Source organism: Micrasema longulum, unplaced genomic scaffold (genome assembly GCF_059751315.1).
Source record: "Micrasema longulum isolate JH-2025_06_02 unplaced genomic scaffold, ASM5975131v1 h1tg002988l, whole genome shotgun sequence".
Taxonomy (NCBI): domain Eukaryota; kingdom Metazoa; phylum Arthropoda; class Insecta; order Trichoptera; family Brachycentridae; genus Micrasema; species Micrasema longulum.
The window spans coordinates 1-22789 of record NW_028280099.1 but is presented as its reverse complement, the minus strand read 5'-3'; the positions used below and the strand labels follow the sequence as shown (position 1 = coordinate 22789).

Sequence of the window (22789 nt, the reverse complement as noted above, 5' to 3'; positions counted from 1 at the left end):
TATTTTAACCTAATTCGATCATTCGGTAATCGAAAGCAAAATTATAAGATTTTGGCTTCCGTCCATAGGTTCTTGTCAACACCGTTTAGATTCAAGGTCTGGCACTGGGCACTAGAAACAAAATGTCTGTCGTAAATTCCAAACATTTTGACGTTTATAAACGTCAAAAACATTTTGTATTTCGTATTATGTTTTGAGTATCATTTTCACATTAATAAAGATGACCCACATTAACATAATATTACATGATAATGTAATAAGACAATCGAGGAGAGACGGCAATGCTATTCTTGAAATTTAATACTTTCTGCACTATAACCTCTTCTGGTTTCTGAGTTGGCCCTTAATGTACCTGGCTGCCGCACCCTTCAAACGAATTTATCTCTTTTCCATGTACCTACAGTTCGCACCAACTATGTACAGAACTCTCCTCTGATTCGCTGAGCGCGTAATTAAAATGTATTTTTCAATATTATAGATATATTTAACTGCAGTAAAATCACTTTTAAAACAAGAATTACTAAACTATTATAGTTTAAAAAATGTGTTTCTTTATAAAAAGAAATATTTTTGCATTATTAATTTAAGTTTTTTTTATTCACTTAAAACAAACACACACTCACCCTGTCCATAAACTCACCCTCGCACCCATATACACTCACACACATATTCACATACCTACAAAAACCACATTCCACTTACACAAACTAACTAAACTGGGTTTTTATAATTGTATTTATGTGGAAAACTGATTTGGCTTTATTTTTTTTTTATTTATAATGTTGTGTATATTTTTTTGTATTGCTGTTGTTTTTCTTAATAAATAAAATGAAAATAACAAATAAAACAAGAAATTCATTTTTAATCAAACATTTATTCATTGCCCTTTTATTTTCATACCATAATACAATACAAATAATATGTTACGAAGCTGAAAAATATAAGATTTTTAAATAATTGGGTCACCAACTCATCTATAATATTAGAAGATTAAGTTTTTCTAACGACATTTCTTGGTGGAAGTGCATTTTAATAATTAAAATAAAAATACGCCTAATGTAGATTTTTTCAACTTTTATTTATTTTTATTAAAAATTATAACTTCAAGTGGAATAAAATACTTACGTATTTTTACTTTAATAATTATAATATTTTGATTAAAAATTATAGGTTCATGTTGTGTATGGTTATACAACATAAATCACGATTTTATTACTTTAAAATATTTTTTGCATTTTACATTACACATTTGTTACATTTACAAAATACACTTTTACGTAAAAACAAAAAATCCCCCAAAAACATGACTAGTGTGTGGGTTTACTCTTTATTTTATTTTTCAATAGTGACTACAAGAAAAATAGGATAGATATAAAATAATATAAGTGCCGATATTAGGACACACATGGATGGATAAACGAAAAAATAATAATAAGTATACGCTACTCATTCAAAAAGCAAACTATTTAAATCTGCTTTTGTTACCCGTAATTTCAACAAAATTCAAATTGAAACAAATTCAAATAATTAGTATCTAATATATTATTTATATGAAATGCATCGAACTGTTTTGGAGCCGTGAAAAATGAGTCTCTTTGCTTTTCAATTTAGTAGCAATATTTTCAATAGAGTAGCAATTTGAAGACATGAATATTTTTCTTGAAATACGTAACTTTGGTTCATAGTAAATACTTTATTATGGCCTCTTTAAAAAAAGTCTGCCGTTAAGGGCGCTGTTAGTATTCCGACTTTAGTAGAGGCGCATCGTTCTAGCTAAATATCAAAGCTAGTCTATGGTTATTTGTCCATCATTGCCAATTTCTGTGAAAGCCAAACATTGAGTTTTTCCATTCTTTTCCGGTCTAATCGTCGTTGAGGAGGTACGGGTTTTCGGCCGCTTTCGAATATTCTTTTAAATATTGTTAATCCTTCGACATATTTAGTCATCTGGTGATACAATAGTACCAATAATTAAAATTCAAGTTTATCGTCTTTATATTTTTTTCCCAGCGCTAGAATTCGTCCGTCAGTGCGGTTGTATTTCTTTGAAGTGTCAAAATGAAAGTGTGTGCGTATGTATTATGAATGTGCCGCACGTGGACTTGATCTAGCGCGGTGTTTCGAGTAAATAATTCATTATTTAGTTGGTTTAGGACATAGGAGATGCCGAGTTTAAAATCACGGGGCGCAAACGCGGTTGCCGCTTGCGGCAGCTTGCGTACAGACCGATGATGTGACTTCAGATCAATGAATTGAGATTGATTTTGTTGCTAGGTCTGTCGCGATGGGCGCTTACAGATATATTCAAGAGTTGTACCGCAAGAAGCAGAGCGATGTTCTGCGTTATCTTTTGCGTATCCGCGTTTGGCAATACCGACAACTTACTAGGATGCACCGCGCTCCCAGGCCCTCCCGTCCTGATAAGGCTCGCAGACTAGGATATCGTGCCAAGCAAGGTCAGTTCTCACAATTATTAAAAAAAACTATTATTTTATCTCTTCACATGACCATCCCCAGATGTTTTTAATTAAATTTAAGATGCAAATTATGGTAATGTTCCACACCGTGACGAGATCCCTGCCTCTTTCAACTTCTCTGTTTTGGGAGAAGTTCTGGACCTAATGGGATCTAATTCCTCGTCACTTGCTGAAAAGGGACGGCAAATCAACATTTTGACAGTATCATTGTCATCCACCTCCAGTCCCGTGATGTCCGCCTAAGACAAACTCATTGATTACTTGCTCAATGTGTATTGTCTCGAGACACTTGCTAAGCGGGTCTTGTGTTAATTACTTGTAGGTGCTTGCTACGTGAGCTTTCGCCATATTTTTTTTAATCAGACATTTTTGATCTTATCTTACAGGATATGTCATCTTCCGCATTCGTATTCGCCGAGGAGGACGCAAACGCCCCGTGCCCAAGGGAGCCACCTATGGCAAGCCCAAGAGCCACGGAGTCAACCAACTGAAGCCTACACGTAAACTGCAGTCCATGGCTGAGGTACTTAATATAAGTCAATAAATTCAAATTAATGAAATGTAAATAAAAAAGATAAAAAACAGTAAATATCGGAAAATAATTGTTCTCACGTTGACAATATCAAATTTTAAGTTTTTTTTATATATACTAATTTAAATGTGTCCACCTTATGGTCTATAATGGTCAGCACATTTGCCTACCACGCAGGAGGTCTCGAGTTCGATTCCTGACATGGTTGACATAAAATATTAATTTAAATAGGCGGTTTTTGCACTAGAATATTTATTAGTCCTTGGACTGGCACTGGGCCCCGATTACAATAAAAAGTTAACATAGTTACTTTCGACTGTTTATTTGACCGACAGTATATTTGCATGAACATTTAAAGTATTTTCTTCGGTAACCTATAATTGAACATGTTTAGAAAAGAAAAAAAAATGTATATTCTGCTTTTCATACAGGAAACTTGATTTTACTTTGTAGAAAAAGTTAAAGATAAAGGTTAACTGTAATCGGGGCCCTGAAGCGTAAGACTGATATCTTGCCTTCATGTAATAAAAATGAATTGGATACACTGCTGTTTGTGTGCCCTTTGCAGTGCCCTTTACACCACTAGGTGCAGGTAGGGAAACAATTTGTTTGCTGAATGCAGAACTATTCTAACTGCATTTGAACATGTTTTACAGGGGAGGCATTTAAACATTTCAAAATAGTTGAATTATTGAGATTTCCAAACTGAATGTTTTTTTTTTTTAAATTATACGGTTTTTGACCAGATCTATTTAATTCGTAGACTGTAGAACTAGCTTATGCAACATTTGTAAAATCTACGTAGGAGGGTGAGTGCCGGGAACAGAAACATTGCACAGAAATCTACTTTGGCAAACAAATGTTTATCGCAAAAGGCTAAACTAGCAGTTCACAACGGAGTTCCAGTTCCAACTCTAATGTATGGGAGCGAAGTATAGAATTGGAAAAATAATGATGAAAGTAGGTTGAATGCTGTCGAAATGCGATCCCTCAGGCGAATGTGTGGTAAAACGATGTATGATAGGTGCACAAATGTCGAGATCCGTGAAGTGTGTTGGGCTAAGACATGCATTATTGACAGAATCAAGAAAGGGGTGCTGCGTTAGTTTGGACATGTAGAGCGAATGGACAGTGAAAGAACGGCTAAAAGGATCTACGATGCAAATGTTGAGAGATGCAGAAAACGAGGAAGACTGAGAAAGACATGGCACGATCAAGTCCATCAAATACTTCAAGATGGACATGTCAAAAGTAGGAATAATCAGCGTGCGTGCATGAGAAGATGTATGAATGTAGAGGAAGCGAGGTCTGTATGCCAAGATAGAGTGTTATGGCGTTCTATCCTCTCTACCTACCCCTATTGGGAAACGGCATATTGGTTTGTTGTGTTGTTGTATTGTTACATAGGATGATTCTTTAGTAAAACGATAAACTCTTCCGACTTAGGATATTTCTACACATGTCTAAAAAATTTATGGAAGTACGGCCATTCCAAAATCAGTTGCATGAAGACCATAATGAATGAATGAATAAATAAATAAAATCAAAATTGAATGAATTATGAGAAGATATTTTTGCAATTTGTTGATATATTTTTAAAGTACCAAACTTCCATTACATCCCTTAATTTATTTTTCGCTTTTTGACATATGGACCAAGACATTTCCATTATTAATTAATTATGAAAGCAATAAATTCGAGGGCCAATTTGATTTATTTTGTACTCATAAAAAAGAACTGATTTCCGAAATGCTTTATCTAATGATGATTGGTATGCACCACTCTGAGTACTGTTGAAAAATAACCCCACAAACCATCTGAAGGAAGCATTTTTCAAATCTTTAAATTAGTGTTTGTAACCCGACTTAAAAATATGAACTTTTGGTGTTTATCATTTTGATTCTTTCTATTTATAATATTAAAACACTTCTGGCTTTATTGATTAGTTTATGGACTTATTCAGTCTATATAAACCATAAATACCTTTCTTCTTTTTAAAAAAAAAATATATACATGCAGGTCCAATTGAAATAAAATAAAACTTAAGAAAATTAAAGCTAGTACAATTTAAATAATAATTACTACCTCAAGACAATATCTGGTCTATCTTAGTGATTGTTTAAATCTAGAAAGACTTAACACCAAAAATGTAGAGATCCTGTCTTGAGTTTACAATGTGAACCCTACCCTGTCCAGAATTCTTACAATGTAAATATGTTTATTGAAACGTACCAACCCATACTATTATTATTATTAGTTAAAATTAATATGAATAATTGTGTTAATATTTCTCAATGACCCTCTTGAACCAATTATTATTTTCACTATTAATGTTTAAAAAAAATATAAATTCTAGGAGCGTGTTGGAAGGCGTTGTGGTGGACTCAGGGTCCTGAACTCGTACTGGGTTGCTCAGGATTCTTCATACAAATACTTTGAAGTTATCCTCATTGATCCATCTCACAATGTAAGTAAAAACATGATTATTCTAATTTTTTTTCTAAGAAAACTATGTTCTCTATATATTTAAGTAATCTGAAAATGTAGTCTTATGATCAATGTAAAATATGCTTTATCTAATGATGATTGGTATGCACCACTCTGAGTACTGTTGAAAAATTACCCCACAAACCATCTGAAGGAAGCATTCAAACTTTTAATACCTAATGTATTTTTACCTGCAGTAAAAATAAAATTTTGAAAAGTTGAATTTACCATTTTTTGTCTTGCATACAATTATGACATGTGTAGTTTAATTCCGAATACTTAAAATTGTTTAAGTAAATTTATAATAAGGATATAAATGATGTCTATCTTTTTTTCTACCAATACTTTTGCTTTTATCACTAAATTTTTAAACTTGGTAAATATGAAAAAGCCTGTAAACTACTAGATGTTTTATTATGTAAAAATTGATTTATGAAATAATTAATGAATAAACTCCTTCCCAAATAAAATAAAATAGCTTCCTAATGTTTAATTTAGCACATACATTAATTTCATTGCTTTATCAATAGCATGTATTTTTATAAATTTAATGATACTTAAATTTTGTCACTTAATTTCTACACCATATTTTGTTTTCATTTTCCATATAATAAATCTATCATCCACTATTGACAACTATAAGAGTGTTTCGCAAACAAGTCCCGCACTTCTTACATATTGCAAATATTTTAGGCTATCCGAAGAGATCCCAAGATCAACTGGATAGTGAAGGCTGTTCACAAGCATCGTGAACTTCGCGGTCTCACCTCTGCCGGCAAGTCATCACGAGGGTTGGGCAAGGGAAGGAGATTCAGCCAGACCACCGGAGGCTCGCGCAGAGCTTCCTGGATCCGTCGCAACACCCTGCAACTTCGCAGGAAGCGATAAGCTCCACGCTCCAAGGAGAATCGTTCTATATTTTAATCTACATTACATGGGTATTCTCATGTCTTTGAAAATCTTCAGGGTTATGTTGAAAATTATTTTTTAATTAATAAACATACCTCCTGTACCGCAAGCATTTTTATTTATACATTCCTGTGTTGTCATTTTACCAGTATCCCATGATGCAGGGTTCGATCATCAAGTAAGTTGGTGCTTTCTATAACATACTCATTTGGTAAAATTTAAAATGGCTCCTTTCTAATTTTCTTTCTTTCTCTAGATCTTTCTGATGTTCTGTGGAGACCAGTTTAAAAATAAGGTGTGTATTATGTTAATATTGGTTAACTTTTTTGTAGTCTTTTCAAATGATGCTTTTAAAAGTGTAATCAAATGAATTAAGCTGATTATAATGTTTTTTACTCACTGATCAATTCTCATTTTTAAATAAATATTTATATAATCTAAACAATATTAATATTTATTTATTTTTGTTCTCAGGACCCGAAGACATCTCTAAAACATACCATCTATGCTTGGAAAATAAAAGGTGCGATATATTAATATTATCATAAAACATGTTGCATGTTGAAATAGTTGAATGTGATGAAAGCATTTCTCTAAACTTTCTGAGCCTTATTAAGAGAATAAAGCTGTGATTGTTGTTACTTCCGTGGATGTCTGAAGATTTTTTTTTTATTATTACCTATGACTCGACACCATTACTATTTTTAATTTTTCCCATGCTTTTCAGAAATGTACCCACAAGGCGACAAACTGCTAGCGAGACTCATGTAAAACAAATTCTTCATTATTTAATGTAAGTATATTTAAATATCAATATAATGCATTAAAAATATAATTATGTTATAATATTGGAAATCAAACACGGATTTGAGTCTACTGAACACTTTATTTTATTTTTACAAATATAAAAATAAAAACTTTGTGACAATTGTTTCGCCTTGTTAGGGCATTTTTAAACGATTCTAAAATGCCCTAACAAGGCGAAACAATTGTCACAAAGTTTTTTTTTTTTATATTTGTAAAAATAAAATAAAGTGTTCAGTAGACTCAAATCCGTGTTTGATTTCTATTATTATAAGTTTAAATATGGAGTTCTACAAAATAAACACCAAATCAATCAATATAATTATGTGATGAAAACTACTCTTAAAATCTTCTGAGTTTTATCAAAATAAATCTATGCTGTTTTAACTTCCGTGGATGTCTGAAATATTTTTTTATATTTTTTCATTATATATTATGATGTCAGTACCTTAAAATGTATATTTTATTACAGGTGCAATATTCAGTTTTTATGCAGATTTAGAACAGGATGCTCACTCTCCGTCTGGCTTTTGTAAACTTGTAAGTTTTTATAATTATTATCATTATGAATTTTAATTGTAATCATGTATTGATTTTACCATTTTATATTAAAACTTAAGATTTATATTATGATGATAACCCATGCACCATTCTGAGTTCAATGTTGATAAATATACCCTAAATGCTGAATTATTAAATATATTTAAATTCTGCATTTTATTGTTGCAGATTGTACATTATCTTTCGTTTTATTTCCAGGTTGAAATAACAGTTGGAAGAATATATTGATAACTGGAACATAAAATTAAAGGTGAGTTTCTGTAATAGTGGGAAAAAATACTTCTGGAGACAAAATATACCACGCTAAATACCGTTGTATTGTTTGGGAGTCTAAAGGAAGGATATTAAACGCCTTTCTAGGTGAGATCAAAGTCCTATCAATGACTGGTATCTCAATCCAGAATGGGATAACTATTTTAATCCATTTAAATTTTTTTAATTAGCGTTAAAATTGGAAGTTTCCGTTACATAATTCTTAAACTAAGAAAATGTTGAAAAGTTTATATTAATTTTCAACAATGTTCGAGTATGTCCAAATGCTTGCAGACTGGCTGGATTTCCTCCCTAGGGAGTTATTCATAGTAGATGTTCAAACATGGGCAGAATGTTGAATGTTACACAGTGTGTAAAGTGGCCACTGAAACCAACCAATGTCAGGTCATAAGCCCTGTAAATGCCTAGACTTCCATATTCTCTTCTCAAAAAATGTTTTCCCTCTCTGTTGAAATAAATTTATATATCAGTTTTGATTAATATATATTCAATTCATTGGAAAAAATTGCGAGGCATTATTCTATTAGCTTGTCATCACATCTCACTTAATTCACTGTTACTATAAATTATTTAACTTTTTTTATTTCATTTTTCAGGTGTGGAAACAATTACCCGGAACGGGCTAAATTACTAAATGAGGTGAGTTTATTCGTATTTATTTAATTAGGTACTTATTTCTTGTTTAGAGATGAGTCTTATAGCCATTGTATTCACTATGATGATAACCCTTATCTCAGAAGTATGAATTCTTAGTGATTAATGAACTTCCGTGGATGTCTGAAGAAAGTATTCAGATTGTGAAGCTTATTTTTGTTATAATCTTGGCTGATTTTTAATTATTTTTTTCCAGATCTCTTGATGAAATTCCAAAATGGTGAAATAGATTTGGGATTATTTGAACCTAAAGATTTTAGATCCTATTTATATGGTAAGATATTTTAGTAAACATTTTTTTTTTAATAAACATCGACCGAACTCATAAAACTCTAATTTTCACAAAACAAACTTTTGTTCAGGAAATAGTAAAAACATTTTTTACTTCAGTAGTGGAGGTTTTTTTTAAAAAATATTTTTTAAATATGTTTTTTTCAAATATGTTTTTTTCAAATGTTTTTTTAAATAATGCAACTCTGTATGGAATATACAAGCTTCACTCACATAGATTATTTGAAATTCTAACAGAAAATGCCAAAATATAATTTTTGGTCATTTGTAGACTAAAAATATAATAGGTTATACCTACTTCAGTTTTTACTTTAAAAATATAAAAAGTAGATTAAAAATAAGAAAAAAAGTAGGTAATGCTACATCTAAAAGCCTCCCATATCAAATATTCACAGCATTTAATGAACTTCTGAAGATCAGTAATATACCACTCTGTGTCTTTTATCAGTTTGGGGATCTGAAGGAAGTAGATAAAAAGCCTTTCTCGGTGAGATTCCAGTACTAAAAGTGACTGCTTTCTCAATCCAGAACGGGACAAGTGTTTGTTTCGATAAATCATATTTTTAAGCCTGTTAACTATTTCACCAATAGAAGATTTTTTTTTCTTTCAGAATGGTCACACAGATGATGCTGGAATATAGCGACTAAAGAATATCAGGATGATTCTTTTTCTGAATTGTTTTAAATGTTTACATGTTTTTAATATACAACACCAAAAGTGCACCTCTGTATTTTTTTTCTAACCTCTCTTTTATAACATTTTTTCTTCCTATCATAATTGGACCATAGTACAAAATTTTACACAATATAGGTTGAAATCATCACTATTTTCAAATAATTGCGCTATTTGAAATATTTTAAAGTTTGAAAAAATATTTTTTTAAATATTTAAGTTAAAATATGTAAATGTATAATAGTAAAAGCTTCAAAAACAACAGTAAAATTAGTAATTTAATAATAAAAATAATGCTGTAGTAGTGTCAAAAAAAACCTGAACATACTTTCTTGTGTCTCGAGACTTATTGTTTAAAGTTATATACTATTTTATTTCATTTTTCTCACGAAAACTAAACATAGAATTTATATTATGGTTTCAATATAGATAGAAATAAATGTATATATAAAATGTACATTACGGGGATAACATAATATTTATGCTAAGCTGTAGGGTAAAAAAGGCTCAATAATGTTTTATTAATTTTATTTTTCACATTAATTTATTTAATACACAAAAACCAATAGGCTTTTATTGCTTATTGAGACCACCAATAACTGTACAATAAAAAATACAACAATTTTTTAAAAGTATTCTAAGGAATGACAATGGTTATTAACCTAAATAAATATTTTTGGAGCAAATTGCTTTCAATAATCAACATGTAATTATTATATGAACATTGTGAAAGGTAACCGGGCAATATCTTTTTCACACCAATGTTCAATACAAGACTTAACTCTTCTAGTGGCTACTAGATACACAAATACATCACAGTTGCATTGTTCAATTTGTAAAGTAATGTAAAATCACTACTAAAATAAATATTTAAAGCGAAAACTATTAACAGTTATGTAAACATAATGTTGGAAAAGAATTTAGGTACATTGGTTATTATTAATTAATGGTAACTTTAGAATAAAATAATTAAATATATAATTGGAAAAAAGTTTAGAACATTGGCCAAGAATATACCGGGGGAACAGCGGGGGAGTAATTATAGTCATACATTTGTGCCTTGATAAATGCTTCCTTATCTTCAGGCTCGGGGTGGACAGAAGCATTTCCTGGAGATAGAGAAAATCATTAGTCTTTTTTTTTTTACTTTTTTTTTGCACCACAACAGACCAGGAGGCCTAATTACAGTGGTGAATTACATCACAGAGCACCCAGGCTTGAGAAAAATCACATTTTAATTTTTGTGTTCTCACCGGGAATCGAACCCGGAACCTTCCGTGCGTGAATCAAGCGTCTTGACCACTACACCACGGAGGCCGACAATAAGTGCAGGTCTGATGGCAATGATATAAGGATCTCATCCTCTCAAGAAAATTGTTAAAATGTTTATTCTGAAAGATCTTATTGCTACAGAAAAATCATAAAAAATGAACCTTTATCTGATGCAATGATTCCTTGAGTGAAATTATAACAATGTATTTTTTAAAAGATAAAGGCAAAAATAATGTAAAAACACCAAGCGTAAAATTGTGCAATAATTTTGGGTTACCGGTTCTGTAAGCGTGTTCTGCTACTGCTTTAGCAATCTTCAGGGATATGTTCTGGATATTTTCAATTGGAGGATAAATACTGCCTTTGGCGAGATCATCTTCGTTTACTTGCTCTGCCAGTGCCTATAGAAGGAAAAAAAAAATGTTAAATTCAGTTTTGCAAAAGTGGATTTATATAAATATGATTAGTTGAAAACTTGAGCCAATTGAATTAGAAAATAATTCCCAAAATTATAAATAGTACAATTTCTATTTACTCATTGAAACTATTAGCAGATTAATTGGGAGGCAATGGAAATTGATAGACATGGTAAAAATTTATCTTGCTTAACTAAAGGATTGGCAAAATATAAAATCTATTGTACCTTAGCACTCAGCAATAGTGTCTCATCTGATATGTCAATTATTCCCGTGGTGATGATTCCGAGAGCCAAGCCGGGGAAGATATAGGAGTTGTTTCCTTGTCCAGGATGGAATGTTTCTCCTTTGTATGTAAATGGTGGAAAGGGTGATCCGGAAGCAAATACAGCCTTTCCCTGTATGTTTAATATAATAAGTATACAAATTATTTTATGATATAAATTTGATCATTAAAATGGTAGTGATAATTAATACATGGAATTAAGATTGAGTCGAATGTTTACTGTACAATATTTGTTATGAACTTGTTTGCCTCAATTTTTTTAAAAATTTTCGACAGTCGTGCGTATTGATAAACTTGATTTTCTAATCTACGTATGTAGTTGGTTTCAAATTATGCTTTATTGCGTAATTTTATAAAAGTTCATTCAATAAACTATTTCAAAAGATAGCTTGTCGAAAAAAAGCAAAAGACCTAAATTGTACTTGGCTATGCATGGACAGTTCCTAAAAATGAAATTACCTTAGTGTGCGTGTATGCTTGCTCGGCGGTACATTCAGCTTTACTTGTAGGGTTCGAAAGAGCAAAGATGACGGGACGAGTGTGGTTCTGTCCCATGGCTTCTAATATTTCTTTAGTAAAAGCGCCTCCGATAGCAGCGGCACCTTAATGAGAAAAAAATAGGGAAATATCACATACTACGAACACCGATAAAAATATATGAAATTAAAATTGTATTTTCAAAATAAATATGTAAATTGTGGAGAGATGTTTTCATATACAACTTTAAAGAAATTATAAAAAAATATGTCACTAGAAAAACGCGACATAATAATTGATAATTGTGATGTGAAGATTCATGATGATGTTCTATATAAATTGAAACAGTTAGGAACGAAGTTTAAAATCAACATGAATCGTGATGTATTAGGGGCGCGGCCAATGCTATGACCGTTTTTGCGGGAATTCAAAATTATAAATTTAAAAATATTTTTAATGCTCATCATCATTCCCTTTCCGCACCTAATGGTGCATAGGTCACTGCATTGGTACACCAATCGCAGTGTATGTTGATCATTTTTGTTATATGAAGGTAAGATGATCAGCCTTACGCTTCAGGAACCAGTTCAGGGACTATGAAATATTCTAGTGTGAAAACACCTTTTTAAATAAATATTTCATATCAACCATGTCAGGAATCGAACCCGAGACCTATGCGTGGTAGTCAAACGCGCTGATCATTACACCATGAGGCCGACGTGCTACTAATGAGTAAAACAATTCTTTTTTCACTCTACAGTATTTCATAGACCCTTATTACTTCAAACATGTTTGAAAAAACGTAATATTTCCCTATTGCTTAGTGATCAACTTGTACTTGAATACATAGAGAAAAATAATTATTGTAATATTAAAATTAATTTAAAGGTGATGTTAAGAAAAAGGGTATTTTTTTTAGCCCGAATTGGTCATAAAGCTGTCTTTTCCTCGTGCGGAAAGGGTGCTTAAGTTTAGTTAACACAGAAGACAATAAAACATTTATATTTGACAAGACGATGTATTCCGAGTACGTATTTTATTCCTTACCAATGAGAACACTAGGTTTGACAGTACAAACAACATCAACAAGGGTCTTGATAGGCGCGTGAGATTTGGCAAACTTTTCTTTGTGTTCGTTAAGTCCTCCATCAGGTCTGTTTTTGACAATGAGGCCCTTGGAATCAACCAACCATATTTTTGATCGGGCATCAACTTCATTGGTTCCTTCTGCTTTCATTGCCATGACACAAAGTTCAGCTATTCCTAGCGATGCCTGAAAAATAAAGAACAGGTGTTATTTTTAATTCATTGGGTTTTTTCATGTATGTATCTTTTTGGTATATGTTTTGTTTTTTTATTACAAATTTTGATCAGTTGACCAAGAGTTCTTTCTTTTGACCAGTCTTATTTGGTTAGCTGAAAAATATTGCTTTCAGCAATAAGTCCGCTAAAATACTTATTCTGTGTACTTGAATATTAAAAAAAAAAAAAGATTTTGGTTAGGTTATCTTGGGCTATTCTTTCCATTCGAATTCAAATATGAAAGTAGACAATGGCTTTAATATAAAATGAAAAACCGAATAATATGAAAAAATAATAAAGAAAAAAATAATGATGAATCTTTCTGTCAGGATGTATTTGGTATATTAGTTCAATCTGAAATTGACAAGATATTTTTTTTTTTCGTTTAAATATAAAATGTCGAACAATAGATTTGTACTAGGAATTTCAAAAACATAAAAGGAAAGTAGTAATTATTATCTCATAAACAAATTTTGTGCATTAAAACTTACTTCTCCAGCCCCTTGAAAAACTATGACATTGTCTGAAAGTTTCGTTTTTGTTATTCTAATTGATGCCAAAAGTCCTCCAACAGCTACTGCGGCTGTTCCCTGAATATCATCATTGAAGGTGCAATAATGTCCTCGGTACTTTGCAAGAAGACGGAATGCATTAGAGTTTCCAAAATCCTCGAACTAGAAAAAAATGAAAGGTTGAACATTAAATTGTAATCTATTTACACAATATACACAGTGAAGAAATTGGCATAAATTCATAAAATACCCAGTACCCAGTGTTTCAAGCCAAATGATGAGATCAGCAGTTTTGATTTTTTTATAATGTGAATGTAATTTTAAACTTTAAAAAAAAAATTGAATTAGATACATGTTTTCAATTACCTCTCTTTTTCCTTGTCTTCCTAAAGACATATTTTAAAAATTCTTCAGTTATTTTCGCAATACGATTGGCACCTTTATGTACATATGTGTGTATAGCCATTACTTAAAAAAAATATACAGAATATTTCCACTAAGCTAGAGTTATGTAGTTCTACAATATATTTATAACATCACATATTTTGTAAGCTTAGGGGTAAATTTTTTATTACAATATTTAATCAACTGCTTTTGTTTTTCAGTTATGGTGAAAAAGAGCACACATGAAATGAAAAATAGCGAAGTGGATGAGGAGGCAATGTCTTTTGCTGTAAAGGAAGTGTTAGAAGGAAACTTATCTTATAGAAAGGCCGCAAAAAAATACAATGTCAAGCCATCAACCTTAGAGTTTCGCACAAAAAAAATTCGAAATAAATTACTTAGTGCAGACGAAACTTCTGAGCGCACATACAACTCAAAATATACAGCGCGGCAAGTATTTTCAGTTGAAGAAGAGTCTCTTTTGAGCAAGTACATTGCAAAGCACTCGAGTGTGCGCAATAAATTAACAGCAATACAAGTAAGGAAACTTGCATACCAATTTGCAAGAAAAAAGAAAATTCAATATCCATCAAAGTGGGATGATAATGAGGTCGCAGGGACCATTTGGATGCGTGGTTTCCAAAATCGTAATCGCAACTTAACTTTGCTGAAATCTAAAAAGTCAAATTGATGTTACCAAGTCATTTAGTTTTTCATAAAAAATAGATAGTTGGGTAATATTTTAATTCCAGAGGACATGATTTTACCCTGCCAATCTCTAAATGTGATTATCTTTCATGGTGAGAGGCAATAAGGAAGTTTGGTGTTTTTTTATAGACTATCACCCTAAGCCAAAAATAAAAAAAATATGTGTATGATATATTTTTGTTGCTATGATTTTTTTAAAGTTTTGTAATTTTGAAATTACTTCGCCCGTGACGTCACGAGTTGTCGTCGGTGAGTTGTGCTGCCATTAAAAAATAGAACTAAACGTTGAAATAAATAAATAAACTTCAAAATACACTAAACATTGAAAAATATGGCTACCCGGAAACCTAAAATCTATCACAACACATAACGCTATAATTGATTGGTTTTAAAATATGCAGTTAATTTTTTCATATATTTTTGAGAAACTACGTTGTACATAAATATACTTGTAATTAAATGCTCTAACTTTTACAGCGCGTAAGAAAACATTTTTTATATCCAATTCCTGTAGCACTGAGCTTCCTCATTTATATATATTTAAATTTTCAAGACTATTTCCTAAAAGTTGTAAATAACTTGTGCTGGAAAAATGAAAATTAAGTTGTAGAGTGGAATTTGAATCTTGGGTCTTTGATCTGTGCGTTCATTACACTACTAAGGGACCACTCGGTTGGTTTGAAATATAAAAAAAAACAAGTCACTAATTTAATTTAACAGCATTTAGTGTCATTATAATAAGCTATAAGACAATTTTCTCAAATTATTTTTGTTAACAGTTACTTTATATTGCTATTGATATTCTATAACTTACTTGCATTGTACATTTCCCAAAATTAAGTAAATAATGCCAAATCAATGATGTTTCTTTTACTATGAATAATCTTCTGATTAAAATAATTATTAATAACATAGGTAATATAAATCAAAAGTGATACATAATTATGGCACAGTAAAAATATTTTACTATTGAAACATACCTGTATGAGGCAGTTTTGTCCATATCGCTTAACAACAGCCTTCATAAACTCATCAATAAAATCATCATACACTTGACCAGTGACACGCTTATGTCTGAGTCCAATGTATAGAGGGTCATCCAGAAGAGATTGAGTGTTTGTTCCAACATCTGCAAATTAAAAAGGTTCGATCTTTTATGATTTAAAGATTAGTTGAAGGATGGCTAAATATGATATGTATATAGTTTTTTTCAGCATATTAAGTTTTATAATATATCACCGGATTCTTCAGTAATTTTTTAGCATTTTGTGTGAATACGCTATGGTGAAAATAAAAATCCCGAATAAACAAATGTTCAATGTATCTACCGACACTATAATAATTATGCTTGTAAACTAAAATTCTGATTTTTTGGAACCCATCAAATTTTAAAATAGCTCTACTTCAAAATTAAAAAAAAACTGACCTGCCATGTTTGGCCATCTTTCAACTGAGATGAAATTAAATAATGCACGGAGAAATTTAGTGCAGATCAGTATAAATCATATGGAATATGATTAAATATTCACAGAATATTATATTTAATGAATGGGAAAGAAATGAAGATTGGCATGCATAACTTCTAATGGGGAACATATTGGATAAGTGGGCACCATCTAAATGTCCAGCTTGATTGTAGCGATGAATTTACACACTAATAAAAAAATAATATAGACATACGAATTGGAAAAATGTGCGCTGGTGGTTGTAACCAATTCAATAAATATGGCGGCGATCTTTACTAAATAAAAGATCTTGATAATAGTGGACTGTATACAATTTATTTTAAAGCACAGTGCGCTCCGTGACGACCGAAGACTTCGAGAAAAAACGAAAAATAGAGAGAGATTATAGCCCTTGTGCTATCTTTATATACTATGCTATTAGTACCCACCAGAGTAACAATACTCTGGTGTGGCACACACCAAAATCAGTAAGAATTTAAATTAAGAACTATTAAACAAAAAACTTAACACAAATATAAATATAATGTTATAACACTTGCGATAGGCTACACGTCTGTTACAATCTCGCATGCATACGATCTCGAGAGGTGTAGTGTGTTAAAAATAATATTTAATTTGATTTGATCAGTTTTATAGATTGTGTAGATATATGATTTACAAAAAAAGTAAATAAGAACTTTCTTATGTACATGTCATGGTGTAAAAGAAAAATATTAGAATTAAAAATATGGCATATCTGACGAAAATAAAGTGTTGCAATAACGAGACAATTACAAAGTGATTTATTTATGAATTCACAATGATTTTAATTTATTGATCAGAATATTATGATGTCACAATATTGCCTTCTAATTAGAAAGGTGCCTGTTTTAAGGTTAGTAATTTGTGAAATTAGTTTTACAAAGGGAAAGTAGGTTAATGAACATAATGATGTACACAAAGAAAGGGTGTAGATTATTGATGCTGTAGGTACTAACTTTTCGGATACAATTCGTCGGGATCGTAGAACAACGACACTTGTGATTTACTTCAACTTTACGTGAGAGCAGTTTTAATTTTTTTAGACACTATGCCACAACTTGATAAGTACAAAACCATTTGATACTTGGGTTAGTAATATATATATATTTTTCAAACCTGGAAAAAAAGTTTTTATATAACCTTTTCACCATCAAATAAAAAATAAAGTAAAAGTTGCATTTTTCACACAACCGTCGTTGTTCTACCATTCCGATGAATTAAATATAATTTAATGTGTTGAGCAAAATTGCACATTTTACCAAGAGTTATAGGCAGACACTGGTGTGGTTTAATGCCACCGAGAGCAGTGTAGAGAGCGAGTTTTCCTACCGGAATACCCATCCCCTGGGCTCCGAGATCTCCCAAGCCGAGGATACGCTCTCCGTCAGTCACGACTATGGCGCGGATGTCGGCTTCTGGCCTTGAACAAAATTTTTTACATGTAATCACATTTACAAATTTGTTTGAGTAATTAAAACAATTGTAGTTTAATCAATAATTGATGACAGGCGCCGCAGCGCAGTTGGTTAAACAGCCAACTGTGAAACTGCCATCGTGGGATCGATTCCGCCAGTTGCAAGAAAAAATCCAACAAAGATTTTTACTCAATAATTGGTCTGAGTGTTGTGTTGTATAATTCATAACTTCCTTCCATATTATTTTTTTCCTACCTGCTGATAAGCCTCTAAAATTAAGGCTTAGCAGGTAAAAAAAAACATATTTTCAAGTACAATTTCGATTCATTCTCTGATTTTAATATTGTGAATTATGATGATGGCTAAAACCCTTGCCTTATGCATGGGGTTTCACGTTAAATTTTTAATGAGATTTTAATAATTTAGGTAGGTACTACAAAACATATTTTCTTAGGTTTGAGTGTTGGGCTTGTTCCAGTACAAAAAGTAATTATGCGCAGTGTATATTTTTTATAAATTCTTATCTAACAGATTAGCACTCAGCTAATGCCAATTTTAATAATAAAGATTATATACACTATATTACACTTGCAATCAGGAGGAGAATAATGGCTGCAAAACGTCCAGAAACAATTACGGTCTAAACTAATACGAAGAAACACTAAGATAATACTGTACTAAACACTGATCAAACCAATCTTGACATATGCCTCCGTAACCTAAGTTAAAAGGTTTTCAAAGAATATTGAGGGAACCATTGCAGTGTTGAGAAGGATCCTCGGGGTTGTCTATGGCCCCACGAAAGAAATGAACCGTTGGTGTTTTCGTTACAATAGAAAGCTATATGACATCTGCGGAACACCCGATGAGATCAGCTCCATGAAGTTGGGGCATTTAAGGTGAGCTGGCCATATAATTAGAATGGATGATGACGACCCGCTTCTAAATCTCCTAACTCTCCGTGCCATAAGGGCGACGAAGACCAGGAAAGCCCAAAATGTGATGGATGGACTGCATCAGCGCAGATACGACAATGTTGGAAATGAGGAACTGCAGAGGAAAGGCAGCAGACCGACAAGAGGGGAGGAGACTCCTGGATACAGACGAGGCCTACCCAGGGCTGTCGAGCTTTATATGATGGTCATATTATACTTGCTCATCAAATGCACCGAGCGCACAACAGTTAGAAAAGCAAGATTTTGAGGAATCAATAATAAATATAATATTATGTACATCTGGGTTAACTCATTCATATGAATGAATAAAAAAAGTGTAAAACGTAGTCAACAATTCATTTATGTATTTAACATATTTAAAGTGAATTAATTTTTAAAACATAACTGTTTCACAAAATTACTTGAATATTTTGGAATGATCCATTCGGATTAAGGATTTTTAGAAAAAAACATTAAGCGAAATTCTTATAATTAATTGAACATTTTTTTTTCAAATTGTTGAGAGCAACACAATGTTTTTCCAAATTTGAGATGCAACTAAAAAGAGAAAGTGTATATTTATTGTCAGTATTTAAATAGACATAAAACAAATGATAACAAGGAAAGAAAGTGTAGGAAACAGAAGGGAGAAATTAATTAGGTTGTTGTAAATATTAATAATAGGAAGTTGATGTTTTACCAGTTCTTGAGAATATCATAAACGTGTCCCTTGTCATGAATAGTGATGAATAGTCCTCTGGGTCTGCGGTACACCAACCCGTACTTCTGGCAAGCCAACCCCACCGTGGGGGTATAGACGATCGGCATCATAGTGGAGACATTCTCTCCAACAAAACGATAGAAAAGGTGCTCATTGCGATCCTTGAAAATGTAAAAATACAATTAATATATTATATTCATAATACCATTGACAAGACTGATCACCCTATTGTCATGAAACAGATGATCAAGATACGTTGAATCGGGTGCGGATAAGGGAATATGATGATGATGAAGTAAAGTAGATGTATAACTACATTATCTCCTTTGACTGTTCATGGTAAATATTATTTTTCATCAGAAAACATAGAAGCATGGACACATAAAAAAGGAATCATTAGCGGTTTATATAATATTTTGAAAATAAGTTACCAAGAGTCCCATGAGGTAGATATATTTATTGAGATCATCTTCGTAGCGGTTTACCGACAGTTTACACAGTTCCACTTGTTCCTCTTGGGTCTTTACTCGAGGAGGCAGTAGGCCATGAATTCCCATAGCTTGACGCTCCTCTATTGTGAAGGCCATGCCCTGGAACAAACAAAAGAAAAAATGTTGTATTTTATATGTCACATATTTAATAAGTTATATCATTTATATACTACATTGTTACATACATACACACAACATAACATACATGCACTCCTAAAATCATACTCTAAATATCCATACAAATCACTAACACATTCACTCTCTTATAATTCCTATATGTAGGTACGATAAGTATTTTTTTATGTCAAATCATAGAATTAAGAATAGTCCAGAAGGAGCGTAGAATCATATTTGAATACATCGGACTGTGTCCAAAAATTCCCTCACTATGCCCCACTTTCACCGCGCGCATTTGTGATGTCACCGCGTAATGTTGCACGATGGGAAAAAATATAATCATAACACAAATGTAAGGTAAAAAAAAAAGCAATCTGTTAATTTCTCTAAAATTTTATTGTGCGCGCGGAAATATTGATTGACACAACAGAGTAGATAAGTAAAGGGTTATTTAATAAGAGTAATTGAATTAATGAACTTTGAACTTAAAATATAAAACAAATTTTATTTGACATAAAACGGATATTTTTATATCACGTCAAATAATAATTGATGTTTTAAAGATAATGTCGGTCAAATTTCCACCACAGAGTTGTCCAGGTCCGAGGTCTAATTTTTATTAGTTCTCTCATTAGATGAGCAAAGTAGGGTAACAAAATTTACTACCCTGGCAACACTAACGAAATGTCCATTTTGATTTCTTCGACACCCTGACAGATGGAAAAATAATTAAATTTTTAAGGAATGTATTTGCTACTTACACATTCATTTGCTAATTACACATGAAATGTGATCCCATCCTGTTTCTTTAAGATCCTAGCAGTATGTCTACACTTTAAAAGGATACAACACGGCATAGTTGAATTCAAATCAGGAGTTGCGTACTGAGCAACGTCAACAAAGAAACTAATAAAATAAATTTTTGGTCAAAACGACTTATTTATGAGTAGTTTATTCGCCTTTTGTTTGATGCTCGTATGCGGTTTCTGGACTATTCTTAATTCTATGAGTCAAATATTTATTCTAAGAAAATCGTAGGTAGTAAGGTACTGTAAACTAAATAAGTTTATTTTAAAACCAACTTCCATCAATTGAACTATATGTAGGTATACAGATGTTCTTTAAACTCTGTCACATCCGAAACCACGATGATCAGTATAGGCAAGAAGACATATAAGCATATTTAAAAAAAATATTTAGAATAAAGAAATTAAAAAATATATATATTAAAAAAACAAATGGTTGCTTACTTCTGCAAGGGAGAAGTGAGGGGAGCGCGGCGCAGTATCAGACTCCCCCTTCCCTCTTCTTGTTTCACCCCTGCAGAAGTAAGCAACCATTTGCTTTTTTGCTATTTTATTTTTTTAAATTTTATTCGTAAAATTATTTTAATGTGCCAATATGTCTTCTTGCTCATACTGATCATGTGATCATCGTGGTTTCGGATGTGACAGGGTTTAAAGAACATCCTATATTTCAATACCAAATGTAACTTGCTGAAATGTATTTATGTACAATACGTACATCGCTATTAATTTAGTAGACGAGTCTTTAATTTGCTGGTGAAAGATCTCATCACGTTTTCCCTAAATTTATTTAACAGCGTTTTGTAAAAAAATACGTAATTTATTGCCGCCAGGAAAAGCGCTTACCTACCGAAAACGAATTGAGTATTTTTCCGATATTTAAATTCTTTAAATTACATCAATCCATTTCAGTCATATACTTCTTGGGGATTTTACAAAAAATACAAGCAACAAAATGCTCACTTCGAAATGTTTCACATTTTTATTTTTTTAACATTTGATGATGACAATCATACCGATAAAAAAAAAAAATTATACCGGTAATTTGAATAAATAGTGAAAATTGCCGTCTATTCGCATAAATAATTTTTCGGATTTTTTTGCTTTTCAGAAAAGTGCACTTTCTAAACAATAGTTTTAATTGTGCATCAATATTATATAAATATATTATGGATGTACAATTTTACATATATAGTTATTGATTAAATACACGATTATATTATAAATATTCACCTTCTATATTTTGCAGAGGTGACCTAAATATATATAGGTAGGTGCATGGCAAAGAGACAAGAGTTATACACCTGCTTATTTTGAAAGCAGTTTTTTTCCTCAGGCCCTTGGGCATTCGAAACGGCACAATTTTATCATAAATCATTACATAAAAATACAAATATTGATTTATGCAGGTAATAAATTTCATAGAACATACTACGAGTATTATTCGAATACAGTTATCAGACAAGAAGTACGAGAGTGTATCTGATTATACTGTTGTGTGACAAAAAAGCTTATTGAAGTATGCCATTGAGACGAGTAAAATTTCAATTAAAATATCGTTTTTAACCTGACAGCACAGTGCAACGCCTCAATAAAGGAACAGTTGTTACGTATTCTAAAACCGGTTTGCAAGTTTCAATAAAAAATACATGAACTGGAAAAAAAATATGCATTGTGGTTTATAACCAGAGTAAGCATGAGCGTTCGAAATATGGTCCCTCAACCTGCGGCCAATTGGCATATGCTTGATATAACGGACTTTAGTCTGTTGCGAGAAGTCCCCGGCGAACTTTTGTCTC

General features: G+C 31.7%; 2 protein-coding genes and 1 long non-coding RNA gene across 4 annotated transcripts; 2 read left to right on the top strand and 1 right to left on the bottom strand.

Moving 5' to 3' along the window:
• The first annotated feature begins 1852 nt into the window (after positions 1-1852).
• RpL15 (ribosomal protein L15) lies at positions 1853-6509 on the top strand. 2 transcript variants are annotated; one of them, XM_088241605.1, is made up of 5 exons: positions 1853-1880; positions 2275-2456; positions 2864-3000; positions 5366-5476; positions 6190-6509. In XM_088241605.1, the coding sequence occupies exons 2-5, from the start codon at positions 2285-2287 to the stop codon at positions 6382-6384; spliced, it is 615 nt and encodes a 204-aa protein (XP_088097731.1). In that variant the 5' UTR covers positions 1853-1880; positions 2275-2284; the 3' UTR covers positions 6385-6509. The 2 variants fall into 2 exon arrangements, with proteins under 2 accessions (XP_088097731.1, XP_088097730.1); XM_088241604.1 differs by having other exon boundaries at positions 2154-2456.
• A 468-nt stretch (positions 6510-6977) lies between these two features.
• LOC148271257 (uncharacterized) lies at positions 6978-9711 on the top strand. The gene is made up of 6 exons (XR_015825147.1): positions 6978-7198; positions 7682-7749; positions 7969-8020; positions 8640-8682; positions 8894-8971; positions 9600-9711. It is a non-coding gene; the product is annotated as an uncharacterized LOC148271257 (long non-coding RNA).
• A 461-nt stretch (positions 9712-10172) lies between these two features.
• LOC148271256 (NADP-dependent malic enzyme-like) lies at positions 10173-20162 on the bottom strand. The gene is made up of 10 exons (XM_088241607.1): positions 20008-20162; positions 19556-19737; positions 17765-17925; positions 15999-16147; positions 13906-14088; positions 13160-13385; positions 12095-12237; positions 11577-11747; positions 11211-11334; positions 10173-10770 (listed from the first exon to the last, which is right to left on the bottom strand). Exons 1-10 carry the CDS (start codon positions 20131-20133, stop codon positions 10655-10657), a joined length of 1581 nt encoding a protein of 526 aa, XP_088097733.1. The 5' UTR covers positions 20134-20162; the 3' UTR covers positions 10173-10654.
• Between the last annotated feature and the right edge of the window lie 2627 nt (positions 20163-22789).